At 41.5% G+C, this 22957-nt stretch overlaps 1 protein-coding gene across 1 annotated transcript in view; it reads left to right on the top strand.

The window, feature by feature from the left end:
* Positions 1 to 22957, top strand: part of LOC145400787 (peroxisomal sarcosine oxidase-like) — a 194865-nt gene that overhangs the window by 140428 nt on the left and 31480 nt on the right. The window contains exon 11 of the mRNA XM_080273224.1: positions 2106 to 2181. Coding sequence (XP_080129350.1) covers positions 2106 to 2181 — 76 coding nt within the window. The remainder of the gene's footprint in view (positions 1 to 2105; positions 2182 to 22957) is intronic.

The following is a 22957-nucleotide window of genomic DNA, read 5'->3' as shown; positions in this document are numbered from 1 at the left end:
TTGATTTTGGGTTTACAGCATTTTTCATTTTATTTGTGTTCTGGTTTTGACCCCATAGTCATTTATACCGATCATAACCCACTGAAATTCCTTAGTAAGTTTAAAGATAAAAATCAGAGATTGACAAGATGGAGTCTACTTCTTCAGGAGTATTCATTAGACATACAACATGTCAAGGGGAAAGAAAATGTTATTGCAGATTGCTTATCTAGACTTTAGACAGATTGTTTTAGAGTAATAAGAAATTTCCTTTGTAAATTTCTTTTTTCTTTGTGGGGAGGTGTTACATAGCCTATGATTTCATCATCCTTTGTGTAATTCTAACGTACAGTATGCTGCATGTTTGATCACGAGCGTGTTCTACCTCACTCCCCCCGTCCTCCCTTACAGTAGAGTAAGTCGTTCTTTCTGTTGTTCAGAGCAGGAGTGTCAACTCTTTGTCCCCTCTGGCTTCATTTGCGCGTCCTTCTTACAAGTTGTATCAAGCTCTGCCGGCCCCTATATAATGAGCTCAGTCTCTGCATTATTGCCACTTAGATCTACTCCTCATTTTGTTCACATCTCTGTCCTCCCCTGTACAGTTGTTATTATTGTGAGTGCTCAGGAAGTCTCCAACCATCTAGCAGCTGTGTAATTTGAGTATAACTGTTATTGCATTATTTCTTGTACTGTGTAGCATAAGGTGTTAATTCTTAGGCCTAGTAAGGTTTTTGTGATTCATGTGTTTTGGGTGTCAGCCCTTATTAATAATATTTTGTATCTGTAAAAATATATGTTGCATTCACTGAGTATTATCTGGTATTTCATTTTATCAGGGCTGACTTAGATAAATTTACTCATGCTAATTTCGTGTTAATAGAGGCTATTGCAGTTAACTATATATTTAACCTGTTTGTTGCCATTACATTATCCTTATGAGTCCTGAATGTTTTGTTGTTAGTTTGAGCATTAATCTTTAACTTGTAATTTTACCTAACTCTTTTGTTTTGAACCTGGAACTTTACGGGACAGTAGTGATTTTTAGTATTCTCACTTAAAGTGTACATTATCTTTATTCCGTAACAATATATATATATATATATATATATATATATATATATATATATATATATATATATATATATATATATATGTGTGTGTGTGTGTGTGTGTGTGTGTGCAGGAGTGGGCGAGAATGAGAGTGGAAAAGAAGGAGTGTGTATTGTTGTGAGTAAAAGATGGAAGAAGAACATAAGAGAGTATGGATCAGTTTGCTCAAGGATTGTCTGGGTAAGATTGAAAGTTGGAATACAAATGTGGGCGATTCTATGCGTGTATGCGCCAACGCAAGATCGTGCAAGCAGAGTGATATAAGAGTCCTTTGTCCGGTCCTTGGTCGTCAACTTTTGGTTAGCCCTTGTCCGAGGCTTCTTGTTCGTCTTTTTAGTTAGTTGTTTTCCGGAGAGGGGCACTAACCCTCCGCCCACCCATTTAATCGCCTCATACAACAAGCAGGGATACTGGGGAAGTATTCTTTAGAAAAAAACTCTACCTCCAGGGGATATATATATATATATATATATATATATATATATATATATATATATATATATATATATATATATACTGAATATATAATGGACAAGAGAGAGAGCTGTATTGTTATATAATCTATTTTCAGGATTCTAGTAACACTGAATTAAGACTATTACCAGTGTCCAAGTGACCCTGGAGATGTAATACACTGGTTATTTGTAGAGAACAAATAAAATTTTGATACAGTTACGGCATTTTGGAATAGGCTGTGTGTACAGAAAGCGTGTAGATACAAATTACTGTTGCCAGAAGGGCCTGTGAGTAGGCGGCTGATTCTTACTGCAGATATGTGAATATAAGTATTGTTTAGTTATTACGATTAATAGAGAGATGATTATTAATGACTGTCCAAATCAAGTGATGCATTCTCGAGAATCTGTGCATTATTTTTCAAAATATTGTGTACCACAGAATTTAAGAACTGTGTGATCAAAAAGTTGAATAATCCCGTAGTATCTGCAACTTAATGTGTAATGCATTACGCTAATAAGTGAAACTGAACCTTTATGTTCTCTGTCCCCGTCCCTCAGTGCACCCCTGATGAGGAGTTCGTGTTGGACCGCCACCCTCGCCACCGGAACATCGTCTTCGCTTGTGGCTTATCAGGTCAGTTGCTACATGTATTTCATTGTCTGCGGTGTTAGTGTGAACGTGATAACACTGGTTGATTGCAGTGAAAAGATAATTCACTAAGTAGCTCATGTCTATGAACATTACACACTCTAACGCAGACATCAAAATAGAAACCCGTCTCTAGCTACACCCCATTGAGGTAACCTCCCACCCACCTATTCCCCCCCCCCCGCCCGAGATCTGCCCCCCCCATTGATCAATATTCTTCATGGACCTATATCTTACCCATGGATATTTTTTCCCTTATGAATCTATTTTCCACCAATGACCAATTTTCCCTTACGGGCATATGAGGACCTAGTGCTGCGCATGTGCAAAACACAGTTTTGAGAGGAACACCTAAAAGTTTGGATGTTTATATCTCCACTTTCATTGCTCCAATTTTGTTCATTTCGAACACCATCACTCTCATCTTGGCCTGCCGCAGCCACTCTTGTGCTACTTTAGCTCGATAATTATACATGTCACTCCGTATTATCACTTCCAGAATTTGGGTAATGTCTCTGTCAGGATTCAGTCTATGAACAGTTTTTTCCGCACCCCTCATACTTACAAAAATAACCCTGTAATAAGAGAGTGAAACAGAGTGTTCAACAAGATGCTTTTCATTAAGCCAGTAGAAAGAATAAATCATGTTAATGCTAAGATGGCCTGCAAGGTACTTTCGATGAGGGCTTTTGTCCTTAATGTAGTGGCTGGACGTCGCTGGGACAGAGGCATTGTGTCCCCTCGCTATTCCGCGGCATTCATCAGACACCTTGAACGATGGCTTATTAGAACCCCTGCGGTTTCTCTCCACCATCCCAGCTGCCCTCACTTTGTTCATTACACTGTGGATCCTCTTCTGCTTCAGCCCATGAAGAGAGAGAGAGAAATGCATAAGCATATAAATTATTTTACATTCTTCGTCATTCAGCCTCACATTATACATAAAGCGTTTGGGCTCTACGGGCCTTTTTCCACAACCTCTACGTAGGGCACATGGAACATTCTTAACACATCTTATGTAATAATTCTGCCTGACATCATCGTTTTTGCAAAACTCGCTGAGAAGTAACTGAAATGCATCACGACCAAGCTTACCCATACAACCACACTTACAATCTGGGACGATATCTTGAGTAGGCACATGCCCTCTAGGCCCATCACTCACGTAGCCCAGTCAACGTTTACTTTTTTTTTTTTTCACATTCCTTCTCCAGATACTAGGATTCCACCCAAGTTTCCTTGACCGTGTAGAAGGAACACTTGATGTTGTTGATGAATAAGAGTCAGCCCATAACCGCTGAATATAGGAAAAAAATCCACTGAGAGGACAATCAACCCGACCACAGACAGCCAATGTTCGCAAATGAAGGATATGGGGAATGCATGGGCGAGGACGACGATACATACGTCCTTTCTGCACTCTCACAGGCAGCCATGAAGGGTGGGCCACTGGCCATAAGGTCCAGTGTCTCACTGAACCCTCATAGTAAATCATCCATACAGTTCTACCGTACTCATTCTGCTTTGGAAACAAGAGAAAGACATCCAAAACTACTGCCTCATTGGCTAATGCACGGGGCTCGCCCTCAGAGTGGGCTGCTGACTGCTTATGGTGATGGTGGGAGGAGTGGGGAGGACAAGAGGGAGCCAGAGACAGGTGCTCTGATTGTCGAGTGCAGAGAGTATCTATCTGATTACCCCGTATAGCGCTCGAAAAAAAAGCAAGAATTGCATATCTTTGTGTAGTGTCATTCGTACATCATTAAAATAACACTCGTTTTTGTGTGTTGGCCACCAGTTCTGTGTTAATGATCGTGTGACGTACTGTTGTTTCCTCCAAATTAAATTACATGCAAGTCACGGATTGTTTATATTCAAGTGTATCAATATTACTTTCTGTAAAATTCGAACTGGGCTCAGATATTCAAACTGATGTTTCTTTTTGTATGGTGGAGCCTTTATAGACGATACGATATCCGAGCAATAATGCCTAGAGAATGTAAGAATTCTCTAGACAGCCTTGTTATACGAGTATATTATGTGGATTGCTGACACTGAAGCAGTATAAAAGACGATTGACTCCATAAGTGATGAAACTATATGAATTGTACTTTGGATGAAGAGTAGGTGATCAGGACAAAAGAAAGGCACCACATAATGCTGTTTCAGCTGTACAAGTTCACTCTCGGCATAAGTCAAGAGCACCTGTCCTGGTCTAACATTTGGTATGCCAATGGTATGGAGGAAGCTGATAAGCCATTCATATGACTTCTACTTCTGATTTAACAGACCTGTCTACCTGTGTGCTCTTTGTCAGTTACACTTTCCACACGAGACATCTCTTTTTTTTTTTTTTTTTTTCAAATAATGTTTTATTTTATTGGTATATTGTGTAATGCAAAACTTTGTGCTAACTACTGTAGCTGATGTGTATGATGTTTTTCTTTTCTCACTACAAGTAGCAATCGCAAGGGTAAAAAAGCTATTGTCTGTTCAGACCTTCAGTCTGCAGTTCATCCTGATGATCACTCCACGGATATACCTGTCCCCTAGCCTGCATCCGAAATACCAAGCGATGATACAGCCACCTCCGACGAACCAGAATCACAAGATCCGACGTATGAGCAACAATCTGAATTTGACAAGAAACCGCATCTCATAACCCAGCCTTACTCAAATTTTTGGTTCATGATCTAACCCTCACTAGACACAGAGAACTGGTAGCCTCCCGTCTACAGGAATGGAATCTGTTGGATGAAGATGTACGGATTACAGCATTCAGAAAACGCTCAACAGCTTTACAGCAATAATACACAATGGAAAACAGCCTCTGTTTTTGCAGTGATATCAGGGGATTGTTTGTTGCTCTTGGAGTGAGTTATGAACCATGCCACTGAAATTTGCCTATTAATCATCCCTCTACAGTATTAAAGCTGTTTTGCTACACACTACTATTCCAGTTCCTCGGTCGTTTTAAGAGAGGTATACGAAAATATTTCTTTTATTCTAAATCGCAAATAAATAAATAAATAAATAAATATATATATATATATATATATATATATATATATATATATATATATATATATATATATATATATATATATATATATATATATATATATATATATATATATATATATATATATATATATATATATATATATATGCAAAGTTAAGCAACGTTGGGTCTGGTTAGTACATGGATGGGTGACCGCCTGGGAACACCAGATGCTTTTGGCATAACGTTCTCCCTATGTGTCAAGTGGGGTTGGTGGAGTATTAGTTCCCCACCCTGAAAAACAATTAACTCTAAGCCCTTGGCCACCCCGTTTATGATACATGGCGTCTGGCAATGAATGAATGAATATATATATATATATATATATATATATATATATATATATATATATATATATATATATATATATATATATATATATATATATATATATATATATATATATATATATATATATATATATATATATATATATATAAAATTAAATGACCATAAATGCTTTGTCTGTGCAGATTTGGGAGTTACTGCTATTCTTAACGGGTTGCAAACTGGCTTTACAATGTTTGTGTGCTTTCTGTGTAGGTGGGACAGCCAAGCAAGGTCAGAATACTATCTACGTTCAACACAGAAACTGCGGGATTCACTAACACTCAGATCTCACAATGAATTTCATGGACCACTTGTATAGAAGATCATTTTACCACTACTCAGTATTAAAGTGGGTTTAAGAAACAGTTTGCCAAAGCTCTGAATCATCATAAACCAACTAGTATCTCAAGATTTTTCCCCAAATAACTGATGTTCAAATCTCTGAGAGCATATTTGTTGGCACTCATATTCGTCAGCTCATGCTTGGCAAGGATTTGAAGTCAACGATGGATGACAATGAGTTAGCAGCACGCCGTGCATTTATTGGTATGTGCAATTGATTACCAAGAAAGAACTAAAGCGATCAATATAATGTTTTAGTGAAGGAACTAATCAAATGTTACCAACATCTTGGATGAAATATGTCACTGAACTTTCATTTTCTACATTCCCATCTATCCCTTTTCCCAGAGAATGTGGGGGGATGTAATCGTTACACTCGCAATGAGATGCCATCAAGATGTAACAAAACTGTAGAGCAGGTGCAAGGAGAAATGGAATCCAGTCACGTTAGCTGATTTCTGCTGGAATCTGAAGCACTGGCAACCACAGGCATCATATAAACAAAAAATAAAAGATAAAGAAATACAAAAAAGTAAAGAAGCTCATTCTAAATTACTTGTTAAGTGTTTATTTCGTGTATTATGTTTTAAATAAGAACAACGGTTATCTCTTCCAATTGGCAGTGAATATACTGTGTATTTCAATATTTTCACTAACTTTATCGTATGAACACATAGGAAAATATTATAGGAATATATTACAAGAAAATGTTATGTGATACCATGACATGGGTATCAGATTTAGAATTAGCGTACTTCAGTTACTACAGAAAAAGCAAAACAAAAGTGAACTGTTTTCTTCTTGATCCTGAGATTTGTTACAGTGTTATGAATCCTACTTGCAGTGTACAAATCCGCCACATCTGGGGCCAACACAATAATTTTAGGCCAGGGGAACATGCTGGTACCCGTAACTCACCACCATTTTCGTTAATACGCCCTCCATACACTAAGGTCCTCATATTTCCTCATATTTTCCCAAAGGATAGATTCCTGTCATGGACCTATGCTCACCGTATGAACCCATTTTGCTGATGAACCTATGTAAGCAAGAGATATACTTTCACCATGGGCCTGTTTTACTGATTGGCTTACAATCCACCATAGATCTTTTTTTCATTTTGGAACTATTGTTCCCTCTGCCCAGTTTTCACACTGGATTTTTCTTCCTCCTTGGACATATTATCCCATAGACCTAATTTCTCCCATGAACCTATTTTCTCCTCAGTGGAAAACACCAAACCTCAGATAGAAATATTTTTTCCTCAGTGGACCTCCGTATCCAACTGGACCCACTTCCCATAGAACTTAATATCTCATGGACTCATTATCTCACATAGACCTATTTTTACCATTCAACCATTCTCTGACCCACCCACTCACCCACCTAAACACACCTACATCAACTTATGCCCACTTTCTAGTGCAGTCCGTCTAAGTAGTAAAGTAGTAGCATGCGGACTCAATAAGAGCACACACACACACACACACACACACACACACACACACACACACACACATCTCTTTTCTATCGCTACTTTAATGGTCACTGCTCCTCTGAACTGTCTGCTTGCATTCCTCCACCTCTACGACGGGTGCGTAGCACCCGTCTGGCAGCAAACTCTCATCCTTTTTCTGTCCAACTCTCTAATGCAAGAGTTAACCGTTACTCCCAGTCTTTCATTTATGCAACAGGTCAGCTCTGGAACTGTCTCCCTCTGTCTGTATTTCCTGCTGCCTATGATCTCCAGTCTTTCAAATGCAGTGTGTCCAGGCATCTCAAAATGATCGGATCTTGAATTTGGCTCTATATTGTATTTTGTTTTTCTCTTGGAGGGAACTGTTACTGCGGGCTCATGACCTTTGGTTCCTTCTTCCTCGCATAAAACACACACACACACACACACACACACACACACACACACACACACACACACACACACATGTTATGAATCCATATTATAATTACAAATCATAATAAATAGATAGGTAGATAAATAGACAGATAGACGGAGCTCCACGCAAGCCTGGGAAAGGGAAAAGATCTTGCAAGTTAACTGAGGAAATGTTGACAATACACAGGAAGTAGCAAGTCAGGGGATGATATAGGTAGTGTGTCAGCGAGATAGCATGCAAACAAAGCCTAGTGACATACACACATACTCACACCCAGATTTCTGGAACTTTCCAACCACAGTGTAACACACGTGACGCGACCCCTGTTTCACCAGAATTTAGGAAGCAGAGCTCAGAAGGAGACAGGCCATAGAACCGACAGGTAGTGGAGAGAGTGAACAAGAAAGAGGGGCCCAACTAGACTTACTTATTATATAGTCTCTGTAAGACATACCCTGCTCAACTTAGATTTTCTCTGAAGATAATAAATTAAGATCAACTCACTGTATTCATCTTTAATTCCTACTACAAGAATCGAGAGTGACAACTAAACAACAAAACTTCTCTACAAGTTACTACAAAGTCTTTTATGACATTTGATGGCAGCGGTGGGAAATGATCTTGCTACTTCCTGTGTATGGTCAACATTTCCTCAGTTAACTTGCAAGATCATTTCCCTATCCCAGGCATGCGTGGAGCTCTGTCTATCTATCTATTTATCTATTTTTCTATTATGATTTGTAATTATAATATGGATTCATAACACACACACACACACACACACACACACACACACACACACACACACACACACACACACACACACACACACACACACACACACACACAAAACAGACTGAAGAATATAAATCAGCTTTCTTTTCCGTTACATGTTGTGAGTAGGCTACATATCCGAATATGAAAAAAAAAATCTATCTATCTATCTATAAATAAATATATATATATATATATGTATGATTGTATGTATGTATCTATCTATCGGTCTACCTATCTATATAATATATATATATATATATATATATATATATATATAGATAGATAGATAGATATAGATATATAGATATATATATATATATATATATATATATATATATATATATATATATATATATATATATATATATGGATGTAAAACTATGGTGTGGCATGAAAATGAAAAGTCAAGAGTGAGAGCAGTGGAGATGGGACAGCTGAGGAATGTATGTGGAGTACAGAGAGTGGATAGGATACGGAATAATGTGATTCGTGAAAGATGTGGAGTGAGGAAGTTTGTGAACACCAGAATAGAAGAGAGTATACTGAGGTGAAGAACGAGGTGAAGATGGATGATAGAGAGTTGAACAAGGTGATAGAAGTTGAACGAGGCATGTGGAGAGAATGGATAACAATGGAGTGATGGAAAAGGTATATCTGAGCGAATTTGAAGGAGGGAGGAGGCTAGGTAGGCCAAGGAGAAGGTGGAGAGATATGGTGGATGAATGTGTAAGGAAGAGAGATTTGGAAGTCGGTTAGGCTGGGGAACTGACAGGAGATCGAGCTGGCTGGATGAATGTCATGAGGAGAAGTGCATGATCAGGGATTTCGGCACCCCATTTTAATATGGCAGCGTCTGGATTGACACTGTCAGATACGGTTATGTGAAGCTACAGAAAGTGGTGAATGTTTTTGGCGTATCCGATAGAACCAGGATTCCGGGGGCTTGAATGATGAGTGAATGGAAGTGTGGCCTATTGGATTGGGCAAATTGGGACTGTCTGGACATTGTTACTCCTCACCCTGCCCTAGGGTGGGAAAGGAGGTCCGGATGATGATGATATATATATATATATATATATATATATATATATATATATATATATATATATATATATATATATATATATATATATATATATGTATATATTCCCTGCCTCACAGTAGGACCTTAAAAAAAATGAGGAGGGGGTCCCTAGTCCCCTCACCCCATCCCGTTTATTCGCTTTTTACAACACGCAGGGAATCCGGAGGCAGAATTCTTTCTAACACAACCTGGCCACAGGGTAGTAGTACCACCCCATAGTACGGCCAGACTGTGTCCTCGCTACCACATGAAGTAGATGGTAGGAGGATGAATATACAGTAGTTCTGAATGGTGAGTTGCTTGAGGAGGTAGAGTGTTTTAAGTATTTAGGGTCACATGTTGCTGTGGATGGAAGAAATGATGCAGAAGTGAAATTTAGAATGAATGAAGTAGCAATGGTGCTGGGAGGAGTGAAAAAAAAGTGTTTAGATGTCGCCTGCTTACAGTGTGTGTAATGAGAAGGCTGTAGGAGAGTGTTGTGGTACCGACTGCGTTTGATGGGGCTGAAACGTGGAATATGGGTGTAGCAGAGAGGAAAAGTTTGAATATATTTGAGATGAGGTGTCTGAGGAGTATGTGTGGAGTGACACATGTGGACTGAGTGTGAAATGATGAAGCACGAAGGAGAACTGGAGTTGTGCAGGAGATGGCTGATCGAGTTGAGCAGAGGACGTCACGACGGTTTGGGCATATGAAGATATTGGATGATGAGCGATTGGTGAAAAGATACCTGGATCGAATGTCAGAGGTGAAAGGCTGAGAGGAAGACCACGAATAGGATGGATGGACAGTGTGATGAGGGCATTGGATGCGAGAGGGTTGTCTGTTGAGCAAGGAAGAGTTGCTGTGCATGATAGAAAAGATTGGAGAAAAATTGTGAATGAATAAATTATGATGCAGCCCTGAGGGGATATTCTCCCGCATTTGGTGTGATCAGCTAATCATATCAGGTACAAGTAAGGGGATGGGTCCATTATGGTGTGGCAGGGGTATACCATCTCTGCTGTTGGTTCCTGATGCGAATGCCGTTGATTGAACTGCGCAGCTGAACCTAGTGCGGTTTCTTGCTGTGGGGATCTGTCCCTTCTCCCCTTGGGGCTACAAGGCGAATGAATGTGTGTGTGGATGAGTAAATTGGGAGTGTGTCGTCACATCTCGGCTATCTCCGTTTCTTTGGGGGAAGCAGCTTAGGTATATAGATAGACAGATAGATAGATTTATAAATATGTGTGTGTGTGTGTGTGTGTGTGTGTGTGTGTGTGTGTGTGTGTGTGTGTGTGTGTGTGTGTGTGTGTGTGTGTGTGTATTTATATATATAATCATTGACATATACCGGTGTATATTTATTTATATGCAATTATATATGTATAAGTTTATGTATGAATGTATTTATCTATCTATCTATCCATCTATATACTGTCTATCTATCTATCTACATACTGTCTATCTATCTATCTATCTATCTATCCATATATGCTGAAGCATGGAGGAGAGAGATTAGTTGAATGGATATGGAGGATGTGCAGATTGGCCTGGGAGGAAGGTAGAGTCCCGGAGGATTGAAAGTCAGGTATAATTTTTGCCTTGTAAAAAGGAAAAGGAGAAAAAGAAGTGTGTGGTATCATAGGGACATTTGTCTTCTTAGTATAATGAGAAAAGTATATGGTGGGATACTTATTGGCAAGGTTAAGGAAATAACAGAGGAATAAGCTGGAGAAGAACAGGAAGGTTTTGGGAAGGGAAAAGCTTGTGTAGATCAGATGTTCATTCTTAGATCTTTGGTGGAAAAGTTTCTAGAGAAGGGAAAGAAGCTGTATGCGGCCTTCATGGATTTGGAGAAAGTATATGACAGGATGGATAGACAAGGATTCTGGAAAGCACTGAGAATATATGGAGTAGATGGGAAGTTGTTGAAGGCCGTGAAGAGTATACATGATGGTGCTAAGGCTGCAGTGCGTGTGGATAGTGAACTGAGTGAATTTTTCTATATGAAGGTTGAATTGAAACAAGGATGTGTCATGTTTCTGTGGTTGTTCAATCTGTATATGGATGGGGTTGTAAAAGAGATACAAGGTAGGGCAGTGGATGTTGGAGCAGCCCTAGTGAGAGAAGGCAGTGTTTGGAAACTTCCTGTACGTTTGCAAATGATACTTTGTTGTTAAGTGAAGACGAAGGGGAGCTGCAAGGCTTGGTGGATGAGTTTGGGGGAGTGTGTAAGAAACGGAATCTAAAGGTAAATGTAAGGAAAAGTAAAGTTATGATATACGAGAGAAGTGAAGTCAGTGAATGTACTGTGAGATTGGATGAGGAGGAAATGGAAAATGTGAGTACATTTAAGTATTTGGGTAATGTGATGAGTAAGGATGGAAGTTTAGAGGGTGAAGTGCTTGAAAGCGTACAACACGGAAGAAAGGTTGCTGGTTCCTTAAAAGCAGTGATAAGAAACAGGAAAGTGAGCATAGAAGTGAAAAAGTTACTATATAACAGTATTGATACCAACTCTAACGTATGGAAGTGAAGCTTGGACCTTGTAGGAAGGGACAGAAGTCGAGAGTGAGAGCAGTGGAAATGAGTTATTTGAGAAAAGCATGTGGAGTCACGTGGAGACAAATGAGGAAGTGAAGGAGCTTTGTGGTGTGGAAATGAGGATGTGATAAGAAGCGTTAGGAGAAACACACTGAGGTGGTTTGACCATGTGAAGAGGATGGTGAGTGAGAGACTGACGAGGAGAGTGTATGTGAGTGAGGTGGAGCGGAAGAGAGGGGTGGGGAGACCAAGGATGAGGTGGAGGGATGGAGTGGAGAGGTATACGAGAGAGAGGGGGTTTGAGCTGTGAGTAGGGCAATGAAATGGCGGGGTACAGGGTGACATGGAGGCGATTTGTATGTGGCAACCTCTTATGGGATTAAGGCGTCTGGTAATATATATATATGAGAAAAAAAATAATAATTTGGTTTTACGCCAGGTATCCCCGAAGGGCTAAGGCGTTGCCCCTGGGTAGAGGACTTTTGGACTGGGGCGTGTAGCATTTTATGACCAGATGCCCTTCCTGATGTCTACCAATGACCCTTGGGTGGATTCGATCCTCCGACCCTTCGGTCAGAGCGGAGCGCTCTAACCCACTGAGCCACGGGTGATATATATATATATATATATATATATATATATATATATATATATATATATATATATATATATATATATATATCCATCATCCGGACCTCCATTCCCACCCTAGGGTAGGGTGAGGAGTAGCAACGTCCAGACAGCCTAAGTTTGCCCAGTCCAATGGGTCGTGCTTCCACTGACTCATCATCCAAGACCCCTTAATCCTGGCTATATCTGATACGAAAAAAAACATTCACCACATTCTGTTGCTTCACATAAGCTTATCCAATAGAGTCAATCGGGACGCTGTCATTTTAAAAAAGAGTGCCCATTCCCTGATCATGCACTTCTTCTCACAATATTCATCCAGCCTGCTCAATCTCTTGTCAGTCCCCTAGCCTCACCAACTTCCATACCTCTCTTCCTCACACACTCATCCACCATATCCCTCCACCTTCTCCGTGGCCCACCTCATCTCCTTCCTCCCTCAGACTCACTCAGATATATTTTTCCCCCACTCTTGTTATCCATTCTTTCCACATGACCATACCGACTTAGTACAGTCTCTTCTATTCTGGTGTCCGCAGACTTCCTCACTCCACATCTTTCACGAATCACATTATTACGTATCATATCCATCCTCTGTATTCCACATACATTCCTCAGCAGTCCCAACTCCACTTTTCTTACTCTTGACTTTTTATTTTCATGCCACACCATAGTCTCACATCCACATGTTAAAGTTGGCACTAACACTCCGTCATGTACAGTAGGCCTCGTGTGGCTGCAGCACTCAAGCCTCTGGTTCTTATCAAGGCCTTCATAGCACCAACTACTTTCCTTCTTTGTGCCACTCTACTTTCCGCTTCATGTGCACATTTTCCTCTCCTTTTTAGCACTATACCCTGGTATTGGGGGAGGCGGTGGCTCAATCGGTAGAGAGTTGGCCTGCAGTCCTGACTAACCCGGGTTCAAATCCCGCTGAGGCAGGGAACAGTTTAAGGATTTGAATTTCATAAAATCAGACTTTACTAATCTACCAGAAGGCCCTCTGACATGTCGTAAAAATACCCCCACTAATACCAATACACCAGTCCTGTATAAGACAGCCCTAGCATGTATTCAGTATGGACGGTGGGTGTTAGCGCCGAAGTGGTGACATGTAGAGGTGTGCGGTACGTAGGAGGACTACTGGGCCTTTGAAAGCAGGCTGTGAAGCCTATGCTCAGAGTCGGTCACATAAAAAAAAAAAAAAAAATTGAACTCTCTCACCAATTCCATTCTCTCTTCATTCAGTGTAACATAACACTGGGATTCATCATCTCTCTCAGTAACCATCACTTTATTCTTTTCTACATTTACTCTCATGACACGACGCTCACAGTCAGCAAAACTCTGCACTAGACTACTAAGTTCTTGTGCGGTAGTTGCAGGTAATACAGCATCATCAGCATACAACAAATTTGAGATATTCCATCCATCACCATTCTTTGCCATCGCCATCTCTCTCTCCATCCATATATATATTGAACAACCATGGGGACATCACGCAATCTTGTCACATACCCACACCGATCGTGAACCATTCCTTTTTTATGCCCATTTAACCTTACACATGCTTCACTACCATCATTAAAACTATTGACGGCACCTAGCAGCTTACCATATACATCGTACATGCGCTAAACCTTCCAAAATCCTTCTCTGTCTACTTTGTCGTATGCTTTCTCCGGATCCATGAATTCAATAAACGCCTTATAGTCCTTCTCACGAGCCTTCTCCACTATCTGTCTTACCGTAAATATTTGATCCACACATCCTCTGCCACTCCTAAAGCCACCCATTTCATCACTCACTAGGACTTCTGATATCTCTTACTTTCTCTATAATACTTCTTCCATATACATTCCCTATCATAGTCGATAAACTTATGCTACGATAATTCTTGCACTCACTTTAATCATCTTTATTTTTGTACAGAGGTACAATCACAGCCTTTTTTCACTCTGCTGGCACAGTTTCCTCCTTCCATGCCTTTTTGTATATTTCCACCAAGCACTTCACTCCGCTCTCTCCACCAGACTTAATTATCTCTGCATACACCTCATCAACCCCAGCTGTTTTCCCATTTTTCGGCCGCTTCACAGCTTTCTTCACCTGTGCGAGTATCACCGCATTCCTTCTCTGCACACCCCAAAACCAACCATGTATGTATTTTGCAAGGAAAAAGGAATAAAAAATACCAGGAGCCCGCCTTCCGTTCCTTCCAAGAAAAATAAAAAACAATACAAAGAGGGCCAGAACAATATCGTTCATTTCGAGATGCCTAGACACAGTGCGTTTGAAAGACTGCAGATCATAGGAAGTAGGAAGCACAGCCAGAGGGGGGACAGTTCCAGAGCTGAACTGTTGCCTAAATTAAGGACTGGAAGTAACGGATAACTCTTGCATTGGAGAGTTAGACAGAAAAAGGATGAGAGTCTTGCCAGACGGGTGCTACACGCCCGTTGTAGTGGTGGAGGGGTGCAAGCAGATAGTTCAGAAGAGCAGTGACCAATGAAGTAGCGATAGAAAATAAAGATGCAACAGTGTAGCGAAGAGACAGAGGAGGGAGCCAGTCAGAGGAGGAGATTTAATGAGACCAAATGTCTTTGACTCCACCTTGTTGAGAAGAGCTGTATGTGGGGAGCCTCCCCACGCGTGAGAGTTGTATTCTACACAGGGGAGCATAAAACCCGTGTGTAAAGTCATCAACTGTGCAGTGGTTAAGAAAGTACAGAGTAGGGTTACCACATCTAAACTCATGGAAGCAGATTTGGCAAGAGAGGTAATATGTTCTTTCCAATATAAATCACGAGAGAATGAAACCCCAAGTATTTTTAAAGTCGATGCAGGAGTGAGCTGGATATTATTAAATAATAGTGGGTACCCATGTGAAAGATTTTGACGAGTTGATAGGTGTAAGAAATGAGTTTTTGGCGCGTTAAACACGACAAGATTTCTTTTATTCCATTCAGAGATACGAGCCAAGTCAGACATTAGGTGAACCATAGCCTTATCCCTTGTTTGTTGAAGTAACTGCTGAGGTGGACGCTGTGGGAAGCGATGCAAAGGTGAAAGGTGGAATCATCAGCGTACGAGATGATAGTACAATAGGGTGGTCCTTATTACTAAGGGGGAAAATTATTTATGAGATATTTTGTTTGCTGGCAGTATATATTGTGAATTCAGGTGTAAACTCTTGGGACACCAAATTTTAGCCGAATTGGATAGTATTTACTGGTGCCACACCTTACCTAAAGTTTGAGCCTAATAAACAAAATTATTGTGATATTTTGTTTACTTATTGTAAAAAGGTGTTTGCTTTACTTCATTGGAGACTACATTATACTAATAACCGCAATTGTTTGTTTGTTTTTTTCAGGGATTTGCCTTTTGAGTTATTATAAACCTCTACACCGCGGGCATGTTTACCAATGTTTTGCGTGTCCCGCGGGGTTATTCGGGCTCCGACAGACTCTCAAAAAATATTTGCCAAAAATCAGTTATTAATCCCAGAATATTAAAATTAAATATTCTTATGGCACATACCTTCAGCTTTCTCCTGGAATGTTTGTTGAGCCTTCGTCCGTTACCATAGGACTTGTGGAGACCTCTGAATTTGGGTAACGAAGTCTCCACTTTACACTTCCCGACAACCAGTAATATGATTACCACAGCCAGATATAAACACTATAAACACTACTCTATGATTTTCAAGTAGTTTGGGATCCATACTCCAAAAAAAAACCACTGTGAAAGCAATGGAAATTACGAGCGAGTCTGATCGTCGCACTTGCGCTAGTTCGCTCTTGGTACTCTGTCATTTATTATTCATAAAACCCCTCACACTTTATATTTCTATTACTATATCACACTTATATATATCTGGAGTCTTTCTCCATAAGTTTCCTTCAGTAAAATACGTAGAGAGCCACGGATTCACTTTCACTGTTATAACATAAATTATTTGTACTCATATTCTTATATTACTAATTACTTACATTACTATTTACATTTTCTATTCTATTTTCAATATTTACCCTTCTATTTTACTTACACTATGTTATTCACTGTCACTTTCAGTAAGATAAAACTATAATACACTGTTCAATCATATGTACTGAACATCCATTGCTTTCACTTGCTATTTACACATTATTTATACATTATTTCCAAATTATTCTCCTTTCACACTTGCACTGTTAGAACTGCTTCTGGCTGTGGTAATCGAAGAAGCAGGCAACACAGAGGGGAACCTGGCACTCAGCGCACTGCCAGGAGGTGCGTTTGTGCTCAAGTGTGTGGCGGGTGATATGTGCACACACCTGACACCTGCGAATCGCAGCCTTCCTTTTCCCTGTGGCAGGCATAAGCTCAAGTCTGTGCCGATCCATATACGCCCTCTGCTCAAGTCGGTTGGGAAGTGTTACTGGATGGCGCCTTGGAGTTGCTGCTGTCACCCTACCATATCTTTCCAACAGCTGCTGAACACAAGTCCTGGTGAACAGCCTCAGGGAGAAGGAGTTGGGTGGCTTGACCTTCATCTTGTACAGGATGAAGGCGTTCAGCATCGTCATATCTATGAGATGCAGAAAAACTTTCCTGTACCACCTAGTATTCTTCCTGAGGCAGTCAATCTCACCAATCATCATGTCGGACTTGTCCACCAGCCGCATGTTGATATTGTAGTCCAACACAGCATCAGGTTTCATCACAGGTTCGCCTGTCCTACAGTCGACCGTCCCACTGTCTGTCATCTCCCCCTTGTGTACGGTGGTGAGCATTTGCACGACCCTCTTGTCATGCCACCGTATTGCCAGCATCTTCTCAGACTTGTGTAGGTGCACGTCTCCTCGCTGCGAGGTTCCTGCCTCTGTGAATTTGGGGAAGTGGGCACGATTACTTTTGACAGTGCCGCAGGAGCCAATGCCGTGCTCAGAAAGGTATTTGGCAAGTTTCGGTGCTGTATAGTAGTTGTCTGTATACAGCACATGATTCCCACCAAAATACTTTTCTAGGAGCATTTTCACTAAACAGCCTGAGAAGCCAAGGGGGTGTGTTTTATCCAGATCGACAGTGCTGGCTGAATAAATGACGAAGTCAAGGATGTACCCCGTCTTACAGTCGCACAGTACAAAGAACTTAATTCCAAAGCGATGGCGTTTGCTTGGAATGTACTGAACAAACAGAAGACGTCCTCTGAACCAAACCAAGGATTCGTCAATGACAACCTTCTGAAAGGGGTGGAAGAATGACATAAACTTATCCTTCATTCTGCTCAGAATCTCCCGGATCTTCCAGAGTGGGTCGGTTTGGGAAGGTACATCGTTGTCGGCAAAGTGCAGGTTTCCCATGATGTTCCAGAAGCGATCTCTGGCCATGTACTTATTGAAGGTGGGTGAGGGTAGTAAGGGGTCCATGGACCAGTATTCTTCCAACTCATGCTTCTTGGAGTGTGGCATGAGAAGCATGAGGGCAAAGAACACATACAGCTCCTGCACTCCCAGCATGGACCACTGTTGCATCTTGGCTGCACCTGTACCACTTGCAGCACGTTGTGATTCATACCTGTTGGTCTCATCACATATGTGCTGCATGACTTCGTCATCTAGGAAGGTCAAAAGGTAGTCCACACACTCAGCATTTTCGTCAATAGTGAAGGCAGGCTGAACTCCTGAGGAGCTCTCATCAAATACTAAATTTTCAGGCACAAAATCTGACCCTTCTGTCCACGCGAAGGCGTCCAGGATTCCCTGTCGTGGTGGTGTAGGGCGGGTGGTGGTGGTGGTGGTGGTGGAGGTTGGCTGTGAGGCAGATTTATCTCGTTCAAGGTCACTCGCACTGACCCTGGGTTGCCATACAGCACTAGCAGCCCTTGCCCTACTAACTACACTACTTTTCACAGTCCTTGATTTACCTCTTCCTCTACGGCCTGCCTTCACTGTTGATGCTGGTGGTGACTCTGACGACGAAGACTCCGGAGATAACTCAGCCGACGATGATGAAGAAATGAGTGAAGTGGGGCTTGGGGAACGGGGAGGTGAATGCACTCGGGACTCATGGCGGGCTGGGTCACGCGGGGGCATTGTTCTGGGGTTAACACACCACCTTTTCACTCCCTTCCCAAATTTCTTGCCTTGCTGCACTAACGGCTCCTTTCCCTTGGAGCTAGAGACTACTTCCGACACTGAAGCACTCGTTGTAGCAGTTTCTGGGACGATAACCTCACCCGGCTCATCACACGATTCACCCGAATCGTCAAAATCACTGTCCATCATCACCATGAACAATTCTGCAAGTTCACGTGCCACTGCAGAGTCACTAAGGCCTTTCCTGCTTCCCTCACTACTTTTCTCAGGGGTAGAGGTCACGGGGCCCTTTGCAATTGGTGCAGAAGTGGCAGGAATGGCGGGGCGCAAGTGCGACATGGTTTCACTACAGCAGAGGACAAGGAACTAAATGCTGTGGCTTATCTGAGAAGGGAAGGGTTGACAATGACACTGAGGCTGACTGCTGCTAACTTACATGCTAAATTTTTATAGGTAGAAAATCTCGGCAATACATAAAGAAATAGGTAGTTCCAGGTGAATGTAAATGTCACTTAGGCTTCTCCCTTCCTTTCTGATATATATTCTTATTACAGACATCGATTACAAGACATAATTCAAAGGGGAAATTACCGTGGTAATGTAGCGAATGAATGCACATGAGGTGTTGTCAGGTGATAATTAGCCAATTCCTGATGTATAACACTATCACTTACCTGATTTTCTTTTTTTATATATTATTTTGAATAAGTATAGGGCTTAGGGCTTATTTCAATGGATGAAATCTGTGGAAAAATCCGGGGGAAATTTGCGTAGCGCAGCGCGGCATGGGAGGTGAGAGGACAGGGTAATGGAGGGCAGGTAGGGAGGGGAGTCACGAAGGGGATAAAATCGCTAAAATGTCAACAATGGATGGGGGTACAGATGAGATTTGGAGTGCTGACTAGTGTTGGACATTGGCAGTAGTGATAGATGATACAAGCCACCACTTGAGAGCCCGGGATAATTCAAAATAACACAGAATCACAAAAGTGACGCCCCGCGGTATGTTCCATTGTGGCCGAGCGTTACGAAAGTGATGCCCCGCGGTTAAGGGGTTAAGCACTCATTTACCATGAAGTGATACTGTCAATGTCAGTGATGAAAAGCACTAGTAAAACCAAGATTCGGCTTGCCAACCATGTCAAAGACTACTTGGAAGTATGTTACCTTCTGGTGGAGAAGTGTTAGCGTGACTTTTCTTCCTGATGCGAACAGAGACACGAACACTGAGGGATTCAGCATGTGTTCTGTCTAAGGAAGTAGGGGTATTCTGGGAGAGAGCTCACATTCCTGCACCTATGCCATGGAATCGTTTCCCCCAAATTGAATCACTATAAAGAATGGAGAGAGTTGGAGTAGAATGAGTGCCGGAATAAAGAAAGAGAGGAGGAGAAGAGAAAGAACTTCCTTTGTTATTACACACACGAATGCCTTAGACCTCATAGTTTTGTGTGGCTCAGATGGAGAAAGGGAGGCGATGCTCTAAGCTGAGTATTGATGTCAAACTTCACCAGAAAGAATGAAGACAGAGTGAGTGAGAGAGAGAGAGAAGGAGAGAGAGAGAGAGAGAGATAACAGCCTCAATAGGAGAGGAGAGGGCGTGAGGAATGTCATCAAGCAGTAAGAAAGGAAATTGTGGAGCTGGAGGAAAGACTAACTAGTGATGAAGACGAAACAGGTGACGATTATACAGATAGAGCACGTCCTTCCTTTTCAGCTGCAGCTCCTCCTCTGAAACGCCAATGGGCACGAAAAACAGCTGTCATTTCCCCAGTTGCTGCTGCTTTAGATCAGACCAAGACTTCAGACTGTGCTGCAGTCCATCTGTTTTGTGCAACCATTTCTGCCTGTGGACAAGATCCAACAATGTTTACTATCAACAGGCAAAGTATCCGCCGAGATGGAATCAGGAGTCGGAGGGAATCTGCAGGATGGCTGAAGAAATCATTCCCTCCAACTGTGCCACTTGCAGTGCACTGGGATGGAATACTAATTCCTTATGTAACAGGAGCAGATGTCACTGAACTCCTTCCAATTCTTGTCTCAGGTGATGGAGTTTCAAAGCTTTCGAGTGTACCCAGTTTGGAATCAGGGACAGGCAAGTCCATGGCTGATGTCATCATTGAAACCTTGAATGATGGGTGTATCTGAACGTGTGGTAGGAGGCATTTGACATCACTGCCAGCAATACCGGATTGTGGGTAGGGGCGTGCACTCTTATTCAACAACAGTTGCACAGGGGCGTCCTCCCCTGGCTTATCGGCATCACATTTTTGCGATCCTTGTTCAAAAGGCCTTCATCATTTGTCTTGGACCATCCTCTCGTCCCGACATTCGCATATTCAGGTAGTTCAAAGCCAAGTGGAATTCTGTTGACACAACACCCTTTCAGACCTTGAATGACAATGAGGAAATGACGGTGATTGATGGTGAGCAATGTGATGACCTCATAGCATTTTGTATGAAACAGTTGCAAGGAAGCCAACCTCGAAATGATTATCGAGAACTGCTAGAACTGTCCATTGCTGTCTTGGGTGGTGGACCGTCTCGGGGATCAAGGTTTCAGCGCCCTGGGTGTTTGCCACCATGCCAGATGCATGGCTATAGTTATATACGGCATCAAAGTCTATCTTTTCCATCATCACTCAAGCATCAGACTGAAGCATTGCCGAGGATTCAAGGGATCTGTTGTGTTTATGAAGCAATACCTGAAATCATGGTTTATGGCAACAAAAGCAGCTCTAGCTCCAGCAAAAGATCTGAGGCTTGTTTAGGAATTGTCAATTTAATTTGATAAGGATACCTCACAAGTCTGCTTGACAGCATTTGGTCGTTGCTCGTGGTATTTGTCAGAGCAATTAATTGGACCGGGCTTTTATGATCTAACTTTTGACCCTAAAAGAGAAACAAAAAATTGTGATGGCTCTTAATAAAGAAAGAAGCAAAGATCAACTAAAGAGAGGAACAGTTGAACTTTAGGCGACAGCACTGAATCAGAAAACAATTTTAAGTTTTGTGACCAGAAACACCAAGTAGATCTTCACACTGCTTGGCCTTCCTCATTCATTCCTAGAAATCGATCCATCCACATGGGAAAGTCGTGAGGATTACCAGGAAGCTGAGCGCATCTTCCAGGGGCTACTGGTAACAAATGACTTTGCTGAAAGAAGGGTAGCACTGATTCAAAAGTTTAATTCAGTGTTGACCAAGAACGAAGATTAACGGTAGTTTCTTCTCCAGGTCTCTAAGTATCATAGGCAACCATATCTAGATGCAAAGAAGGCTACAGCTGGCAGCAATAAGCCATAAAACTAGACAACAATGAGTGGGAGTTGGGTTCCCATGATACCCTCCCCCTCCAGTGAGGGGGGGACCTAGGTAACCCGGTGGCATTCTAACTTTAAGCCATAATAGTATAACTTTGAACATGACGTGGCACCAGTTAAACATATCTAATAATCATGTAGATTTGCATACACCATTTTTTAATCAATAGGAACGAAGTCTCGTAGTAGCTGAAGCAAATTTTTCAAGCTGAAAATTATTGACCACCCTAATAGAAGGTCACGATGAAAAAGAGGAAGAGAGTTGGTGATAGGACAGAGCCCTGAGAAGAACCAGTATTGATAGGTCTAGGAGAGGAGCAGAGGCCATCTACAGCAGCAGCTACAGAACGACCAGAAAGTTAGAGATGAGGGCACAGACAGAAGAACAGAAACTGAAAGAGCGCAGTTCGGAAATTTGAGATTTATGCCAGACTCAGTCGAAAGCCTTTGAGATGTAAAGTGCAATAGCAAACCTTTCGCTGAAGTCCCGAAATGAAGATGACCTGGGGTTCGAAATGTAGATGAAAAGATCACCAGTGGAGCGTCCCTGATGGAACCGATACTGACGATCAGAAAACTTTTGAGACACAGTATGTTAAAGCAAATGGGAGATAGTTGGAGGGTTAGGAATGGTCACCCTTCTTTGGGACAGGCTGTATGAGAGCAAACTTCCATTAAGAAAGACAGAAATTGACATACAAGGGAGA

This window comes from Coenobita brevimanus, chromosome 53 (assembly GCF_032717465.1).
Source record: "Coenobita brevimanus isolate Jiangsu-jjx chromosome 53, ASM3271746v2, whole genome shotgun sequence".
Classification (NCBI taxonomy): Eukaryota; Metazoa; Arthropoda; class Malacostraca; order Decapoda; family Coenobitidae; genus Coenobita; species Coenobita brevimanus.
This window is presented reverse-complemented; position numbering and strand designations above follow the sequence as displayed.